General features: G+C 32.1%; 1 protein-coding gene across 1 annotated transcript; it reads left to right on the plus strand.

Annotated features, from left to right (window-relative positions):
* The first annotated feature begins 8,855 nt into the window (after nt 1-8,855).
* On the plus strand, nt 8,856-9,620 carry LOC126709992 (ethylene-responsive transcription factor 4-like). Its single transcript, XM_050410375.1, has one exon. The coding sequence runs from the start codon at nt 8,951-8,953 to the stop codon at nt 9,416-9,418; it is 468 nt and encodes a 155-aa protein (XP_050266332.1). The 5' UTR covers nt 8,856-8,950; the 3' UTR covers nt 9,419-9,620.

The raw sequence follows: 9,620 nt of genomic DNA on the forward strand, positions 1-9,620 counted from the left end.
TTTTTAAGTAGTTTTTTAATAGATGTCTTGAGAATACCGGTTAACATGACAATTACTTTACCCCACAATTTATAATGATTGTTTTCGACTCTCACTACCTATGCACCACGGTTTCATTTATTTCCTTCACATTCATACACTCTCCCTCCTCTTCTTTCTTTCACTCACCTTCCAACTGATAGTGATATATATTCAAAAGGGTTTTACTTTTTTATTTAATGTGAATTTTGAAAATCAAATAGTTGAACTGTATGTTCATTGCGTTTTTAATACTCTTATAAAATTTCATTTAAATAATATATTATTTACTATTCGATTATAAAACTTATTTTTTATACATAATTTTTTAGTACAAAAACTTGAAATTTAAAGTAAAATACGATAAAACTTATTTTTATTATAGTTTTTTTTTTTTTTATGCCTAAGAACCCACACATATTGTCGCTAACTCAAACAATGAAGCCATGTTTGTTTTGGTAACTGAATACACCATGACTTTTTTTTTGGGGGGGGGGGGTGTGGGTGGTGAAAAGGATAATACATTAACAAAGAAAACTAACTGCCTTCCACAATAGTCAATAGAGGCTACATCACGCAAGTAAATAGTTCCAGCATAATCTAAATTAAGAAGAAAAGCTACATCAGATGGGGGATCCATGAAAATGGTAAAATCCTGTGTGAGAGAAGCTCCCCTACGTGCCAGCGCATCGACACACTTGTTTGCCTCTCTATAGCAGTGTCAAATACGCACTAAAGGAATCTTCTTCATCCCTTCTCTGCAATCAGCTACCAAAATGCCAACACCATTTTCCCAAACCCATTCTGCTGGAAATGAATACACCATGACATTGACATGGCTAATATTGTTATCCCACTGACTTGTGCGGTGCAAGGTATTAGTATAAAAATTGGATAAATTTTGAAACTTCACAAATAGAGGAATGTAATTGTACATTAAGGTACGTGGTATAATTTAATTAATGGAAAACATAATTTAGCTTTTTCCAAATAAAAAATAAAAGGCGAAAATACTATTTTGATTTCTACATTTTAAGATCACAGTCAATTTGGTCCCTACATTTTGGTAACAGTTAATTTAGTCACTATTATTTTCAATTTGGTCTCTACCGTTAACTAACTAATGAAAAATGCTTGCGTAGAAAACAATGTGCATAGCTGGACACTTAACACTGATGTGGTTAATAAAAAATATTTTTAATAAATATTAAAAATTTATGGAAGAGTTGTACTGGGCGAAATGCAAATGAAATGTGATATTGCAAATGATATGGTGGAAGAGTTTTACTGGGTTTCAGGGGATTGATAGTTGGATGTCAGTTGTGTTTTTGGAGATCCAGGTGGACGTCGACGACGGTGCTCAGCAGCGCTTCCACTAATGGTGCTCAGCAGTGCTTAGTCTTTTCGTCTCTTTTATTTTCTCTTTGTTCCTTACCTATTTTATGTTGGAGTTGGGGGTGTTGTTTGTTTGTACAAGCTGTGGGCGTGACTTGATTTGGAATTTTGGGGATTTAGGGTCTGTTTGGATTGAGCTTATTTTTGCTGAAACTGAAAACACTATAACAAAATAATTTTTAAATGTGTGAATAGTATCGTGGGACCCATTTTTAAAGAAAAAGTTGCTAAAAAATAGAATTTGTGGGTCCGTGAACAGTGCACAGGTGCATTGTTCACCGTGAAAAAGTCAACCTTTGCGGCTACTGTTCATGAATAGTAGCCGCATTACTCCCTGAAACGCATGAAAAAAAAAAAGAAAAAAAAAACGCAGACTTAAAAATCAAACGCCATTTTCAGTCCAATCCAAACCGCACTTTAGTGTAAATTAGGGGTGTCAAATGGGTGGGTTAGGGTTGGGCATAATTGGGTTGGGTATATAAAACTCATTTATCCATTAAAATCCATTTAACTAATTTTTTCTAACCTTAATTCAACCCAACCCAATTATTATGGGTAAAGCCCAACTCACCCAATTACCCAATTATCAAAATTACCAAAATGTCATTAAAGTGAAAACTCAACACTTTCTTGGATTCCTTTTTCACCCTCTCTAGTCTCCATTCTTGGGATTAAAAAATTCCACATAAGCACATCCATGTCAGCAATTATATTAAAAATTCAAATAAAAAAAATATTTTCTTTTCTTTTCTATTTTCTCTCACTTTCTTGGCAATCAAACAGTGCAACAAATACAAAGAAATGTCATTTCAAGCTCAAAACTTTCCTGGAATTTCGAAAGCACTTGGCACTCAGTCAGTGATCAGTCGTTTAGCACCTCTTCTGCTTCTCCATAACAAAACCCAGCAACAGCAACCATTTCCTCAAAACCCTTTCACTTGCACACGGCGTCGTTTCGACTGTCTCTCTATCATTTTCCCCAAAATGAGTTCATGGCCTGTATCGGCTTTTGCATTGGACAGCAATGGCGATTGTACTAACCCAAAGAACCAGAGCATTTCAAAGTTGGTTTCGAAGCTTAGAACCGCGTATCGGAGTAAAGACTTTGACCGAGTCGAAGAGATTTTGGTAGCGAGAGAAACGAAATTGAAATGAGAATTTGAGAACGAGAAGAAAGAGAATGCATTGTTGACGGAGAAATTCCAGAGTCCATGAAATAAGCAGAAAATAGCTCTAATTTTTGAAACCCTAAAAATTTGTTACCTGGAAAAGGGCTTTGGTCAAGAGCAGGTTTTGAATGAGGATTTGCCTTGCTTGTTGCTGGTTCTGTTTGATTGGAGCCTATAATGCGAGAAGAAGAATGAAACAAATTCTATTGTAATTTCTATTTTTGTCGGAGAGATCAGCAGTGTTTGGAAGAAAATAAAATTTCGAAAGTGAAGTGAAGGAAAAGGATGAATGAAAAGGAAAAATAATATATCTCTCTCTCTCTCTATATATATATATATGTAGTTGCACAATTTTCCTGGTCCAAACCCTATTGATTAGGCCTTGGTCCGAGGCGCAACACACAATAAATATTTGTAGAGGATGGGTCAAAGAATTTAGCCTCAGTGAGCTTAGTCGGTCTGATGCATGGACAATATTATTGCAGGAATAAAAACACAAGAATGGATATCTAACAGAAGATTCTATTTCCTGAAAGCCGAATACATTTCTTCGTCCTCCTCTTTGAGCAACTCCACTACATTATATAGCTCTCTCATTCTTATCTGAACCTTACACTTGTTAATCATCTAAACCCCCACTTGAGCACCTGTCCTATCAGACACCCTTATCACTCCCTTGTGAGTTGCAGTGGCCAAGGTAGTACTGTTCAGGGGTCTTTTCCTCATTAATGCGGCCAAGAGAGTGATTGTGACACATTTAATGTGGTGATGGCAGCTTTCCATGAGATATTTTGAGTTTTATTCTTTTTTATATGCTTGGAGGATGAACTGCAATGGTTGGGGCGAGCTCTTCGTCCGAACTTCGTAATGTCCGAGGAGGAGTTACTCCTCGGACAGGTTTCTTTTACCGCAATTGGGCTTGAATAAGGTTTTGGCTGTGACTTCTCCTCGGACAGGATGCTTCTCGGACGGGCCCGTAGTTTGACTAGCCCATTATTTTGGGCCGGGCCCCACAATATATATATATATATATATATTTTAATGGGAAAGGGCTAGGTTGAATTTGGGTATATTATTTTTGGGTTAAATGGGGCTCAATGGGTTTTTAGTTAAACTTAATAATCACTGGGTCTAATTAAGTTGATACCCATTTAACCCAATTAATAATTGAGTGGGTTTGAATTCAATTAGAGTGGGTGAATTTGGGTGGGCAAATGAGTTTAGGATTATTTTCCACCTCCTAGTGTAAATGGTGGTTAAATAGGTCACTGGGTTCTAGGTTAGATTTGTGTTTGTAATGGCAACCGTCACAAAGGCAATTAAAAAAAAAAAAATTGATTATTACGATGCAGACCTTAAGCTTTGGCTCGGTGGTGAAATCACTTATGAACAAACATGCTTGGACGGGTTTGAGTCTAAATTCTTGTTTTGCAATCACTTATAAAACCCATGAAATCCAAATCATTCCAAACACATCCAAAAACATGAATTGAATCAAATCCAACAATAATACAAGAATTTAATAAAATCTAGAAGCCTAAACTTGAAAGAACACGCATAAAAAGTAAAACAGCTTGCTAGGTTTGAATCGAAAATACGAAATAGGTATGATTTTGGTAACTGTTTCAGTGTTTATTCTTGTCAATTTGTGTGTGGTTAATCTGGTCGGCGGTTGATATGGGTGACTTGAAGCTTGAAAGTGTAAGAATAGCTGAGTAGATATTGGTGTTTCTAGGTTGTGTTTGGTTGCCAAGAAAGTGTAAGAAAAGCTGGGGAATTTTTTTTTTTTTTTTTAATTCATCCTTTCAAAAATTTATTTTATTTGGCTTTAAAAAAAAATTGTTGATGTGGCTTTTTTTGTTCATAACAATTAATTTTTTTTATTAATTTATTAGCCACATGTGTGCCAACTATGAATACCGTTTGCCACGTAAACTTTTTCCATTAATAAGTTAACGGTAAGAACCAAATCGACTGTAAGTAGAAAATATCAGGGATCAAATTGATGGCTACAAAAAATGTAAGGATCAAAATAGTGTTTTCGCAAAAATAAAAAAATTGGTGGAAAACAATATATAATAAATAAGTCATTTTTTTTTTTAATGTTGATTAAAGATAATTTCCTTTTAATTTATTTATTTTTCCAAATATTAACAAACACTAAAAACATAGAAAACTATTTTCACATAGGGTTTTTCATCGAAAAAAACAAAACGTAACTATATTTTTATTTTGAATTGATGGTACTAGTTTCATGATAATTAATATTTATCATCATTTGTATATATATATAATGAGTTTTTGGCGAAAATAAGATATATATCATATCATATCATATTATATATAATAAAAGTTGGGCTTAGACACCGTGGTTACGCCACGTGACTTCATCAAATTACAGAAATTTTATTAAAATTTTAGATTTTTAAAGAACTAAAAAAAAAAATTATACTACCAAGACTCTAATTCATTTTTATCATTAAATAGTTTAGTTTAATTCCATAAGTACAACAAGTAACTTGCAACGCCCTGTCTCCTCCTTCAGATAAACTCTTTTCCTAGAGATACTAATCTTAACTACACATTTAGGAATTAAATTCCTTGACCAGCCCTATAAGAAGACTTTCATTCCACCGACTGGAATTAAGTTCCAAAGAAGGACGACTTTGCTGTACCAACAGCTGAATTTCTTTCTCTCTATCTTCTTCTTTTTTATCAGCCGCAATTTTTATATGAAAAACCATCTCGGGAATTTTTCATTGAACTTCTAAGCGCAAATGTATTTGAATAATTGTATTGGTATGCTTTGACGTCTATATATATACTCGGTTTCAGTGCCATCTTTCTTTGTTCTTTCTCTTTTTTGTTTTGTTTTTTTTATTATTATTTTTTTTTTTTTAACTTTAACGTAATTTTTTTTTTTTAAAAAAAATCTAATAACAATCTAGTTACTGGCATTTACTATTTTTTTGGTATAAAGTATTAAAAAAAAATGTAATTAATCTAAACTTCTTGATTAGGTAACTTCAAGAAGTTTAGAGTATTTGATTTTTATTTGGACTCATTTTCTAGGTGGAGTATGTGTATATATATACATCGTTAGTTGGTGTAGTTTATTATTTTCCAACTTATTGTACAGTTATTTTATTTAGGCTTCAAATTTTCTACCTACAATCATGTAGGTATGTATTTTTTACTCTAATTTTTTATTATAATCAATTAAATACGTTTTATGTATTTGTTGCCTTTTGTTTAAACTAATTTCCTTATGTTTTTCTTTTTTTGAGGGGGTAATTTCCCTATGTTTGATCTAATTCATATGTTAATGGTTTGATCCAATTTAATTATTTTGTTGTCCAATATATATGTAAGTTATTGTAGTAAATTCCAATCATATACTATTTTGCAATCTATATGGTACTTTGTTTTTTTTAACTCTGTTTAAATTTCTTCTTGATTTTTTTTTTTTTTTTTTTTTTTTTTTTAGGTTTGTCAAAAAAGAATTCAAGCATCCTAAGAAAGGTTTGTAATCTAGATGTAGAACTTTGCAATTTTTTTTTTTTTTTAATTAGAACAAAGGTTTTATTCCTCGAATAGTTCTATCTTTAAAAAGTGGCCAATTTTATGTTACTTTGTCTAAAAATTTTAATCATTAATATTATTGTTAACAATAATGCAAATCACTTTTATTGTAGATTCATTAGATATAAAATTCATATGCGAATAGTTTGATACATGTAACTACAAATGATATTATAGCACAATTGGTATGTTAGAAGATAATTTTGTATTAAGGTGCTATCATTTTATATTTGATGGTTGTTATACCAATGCAATTTATTCCTTTCATTATAATAATTACTTATTTGGTTATAATAATTATATATATTCTACAAGTTTCAACATAAAACTGTGCAATGCACGGGCTTTCAACTAGTATATATATATCATATATTATATAATAAAAGTTGGGCTTAGAAGTCGTGGTTGTGCCACATGGCTTCACCAAATTGTAGAAATTTTTTTAGATTTTTAAAAATATTTATAATTTTTTTTAGTTTCACACTAATTGTTCATATCAACATTAATTGAAAAAAATCATAGTACAAGTATACAACCACTAATATCAACCTTTAATTCTATGTTTTATTTTTTGAAAACACCTCATGGATAGCAAAATTATAATTGTTCTTATTGATTTTTTTTTTTATACATCTCTATCAATTTTTTGATAAATACAAATACATAGTTGTTGTTATCTTCTATTTAAGATACATATGATTCTTAATTAAACCGTGCATCGCACGGGCATAATACTAGTATATATATAAACTCCACACCCTCGAGTCAATGCCCACTTGTATTTTTGTGGAGCTCGGATTAAGGTTATGGCTTTTCGGTTCCTGCAAGCCCTTACCCAGCAAATAAGTTATTAATATAGTAGCACCCAAATAGGAAGATTTGTCGGTCACCCCATCCTACCATTTTTCTTTGAAGAAAAAAAAAATATATATTACAAAAATTGGAAAAAGTTAATGAATGCACTAAAAACACTAGTCTATAAAATATTTTAATAACCTTTTTTATGAAAAAAATAAAAAAAAATGATTTTTTTTATAGTATTTTATATTTTTCATGAAAATTGTATTAAAAGTTAAAACTTTTCTAAATTAATCTATTAAAATAATTGGTCATGTTAGTAGGTACGCTTAGGGTAATTGTTAATAAATCATATTAGAAAAGTTTTGCCATCATTTTCATGGAAAATATTGTTAGAAAAATATTATGGAGTGAATAAGAAATTGACTCCTAATGTATCCACTTGAACATGATATTGAATTGGTGAAAATCCTTGAATTCCACATAAGAAATGATAGAAAATACAAGTTTATATACTCATAGATTGGACACTGGGTTAGGCTTTAGGCATTTGTGGACTGAGCCCTTTTGTCAAATTAATAATAATTTGAGTCAATAAGTCTATGTACAACAGTTATTTCTAAAACAATGTATCAGTTCAGTAACGTATATTTTTATAGTCCCTCATTCATGAAAAACAACTTTGGAGCATTTCAAAAAAAAAGAAAAAAAACTTTGGAGAAGCTCTTATAGTGAAAATAATATTTTGTGCATTAGCATTTGAGTCAAAGAGAGAGAAAAAGATATAGTTCAGTACACAGAACACGGACCTTATATGCTTTTTCTTCGTGAATCTCAAAGCATCACAGATTGTGTGAGGGGCGAAATCTGCTTTAATGAGATTGTGTCAAACACAATACTTGATCTGTATCATTCATCCTTCACACATTAAGTCTGTGAGTTTTTAATTATCTTGCAGATTTCTTCATATATATATATATACAGTTTCTATTTATTGTTTTTGACTATTAAATCTTATTGTGTTATTATTTATATTTAGATTTGTACGTTGTTCCTTTTTACTTAGTCACAAAAGTAAATTGTTGAAAATATATTGAACAAATATAAAAAATAATTTTCAAAAAAATTAATTATTTTATCAATTTTTTCAAAAAATAAATTCAAAACCAATACCTTAGGATATTCTATAACATTTCCCTTAAAAAAAAAAAAGATTTTACTTTGCCCTTGGGCATATGTTATAAACCATTTTTAAATTTTTTTTATCGGGAATTAAAAAAACTATAAAAATAAAAAAGATTTTACTAACATATGCCCTTAGGACTTTTTGAAAATATTTTTAATTTTTGATAAAAATTATCAATTCTCTAAGTGCATACATTAACCGGATCAAAAAAAATTTTAAACATAAACAGCAAATATAAAGAAAAATAGAAAGAAAAAGACATTTATACAGTCATATACATGATTGCCCTTCTTTCCCTTTTTACACGCATGCATTTAATGCAAGCAAGCAATACTTTCAATTAGCGTTCAACCTATTATATTTAAAATGGAAAAACAAAAAATAAATTTCATTTAACACAATAAAAATGATGGTAGCCGTAGCATGCAATAGTTTTACATTTATGTGTGTGGATATTTTACTGATATTTATATTTTTGAGAAATTGATATTTGTTTATTAGTATTATTTTGAATGTCAAATTACTTTAAAAAAAAAAATAATAATATATATATAATATAACACTAGAATAGAATAGAGTACAGAATTAGTATAGATTTGAATAAATAAAGGAATAAATAAAGAAAGGGGTACAGAAAACACCAAAAGCTGTCGGCGGTAAACCCGACTGTCCCCTCCCCTATAAATATCTCTCTATCTATAGTTCTTTCTATACCCTAAAAAACTCTCACAAACACAATACGCACTCTCTCTCTCTCTCTCTCTCTCTCTCTCTCTCCGTGTGAGAGTCAAATCAAAATTCAATGCCTGCGACTGCGACTGCGACTGCTAGTGTTGACGCGCTTCCCCTCCTCCTCCGCCTAGACTCTTCTTCAGTGGCCACCACACGGCCGCCTCCTAAGCACCAGACGCACTACAGAGGCGTCCGGAAGAGGCCGTGGGGCCGTTTTGCGGCGGAGATCCGAGACCCCTGGAAGAAGACCCGAAAGTGGCTGGGCACCTTCGACACGGCGGAGGAAGCCGCTCTAGCCTACGACGAGGCCGCCCTCAGCCTCCGTGGTCCCAAAGCCAAGACTAACTTCGGCTTCATCCTCCCTCCTCCCTCGCCAGCTAGTCTTCCTCCTCCACCGGTGAGATCGGAGTACAGGGGCTACAAGATGGAGAACTTGGCGGTCATGACCACTCAGACTCAGCACGACACCAAAACATCCTCGTCTCCAGAGAAAAGGCCCTTTCTTTTCGATTTGAATCTGCCGGCACCGCTCTTCTGATGAGTATCAAATTAATGTTGTTTGGTCTGTATTTTTGCCCTTGTACAGCGTCCATATTTTTTTGCATTTTCAAGAAGGGGGTTTGACTTTTAATTAGTGAAATGAAATCTCCTCTTTTCTACTGTATTTTTTTGTTTCTTGTTAACCAATTGCTCTAGTTTTATTGGCTATATATACATGTAGCTGCATGCATTGAGTTTAA

This window comes from Quercus robur, chromosome 12 (genome assembly GCF_932294415.1).
Source record: "Quercus robur chromosome 12, dhQueRobu3.1, whole genome shotgun sequence".
Lineage (NCBI taxonomy): Eukaryota > Viridiplantae > Streptophyta > Magnoliopsida > Fagales > Fagaceae > Quercus > Quercus robur.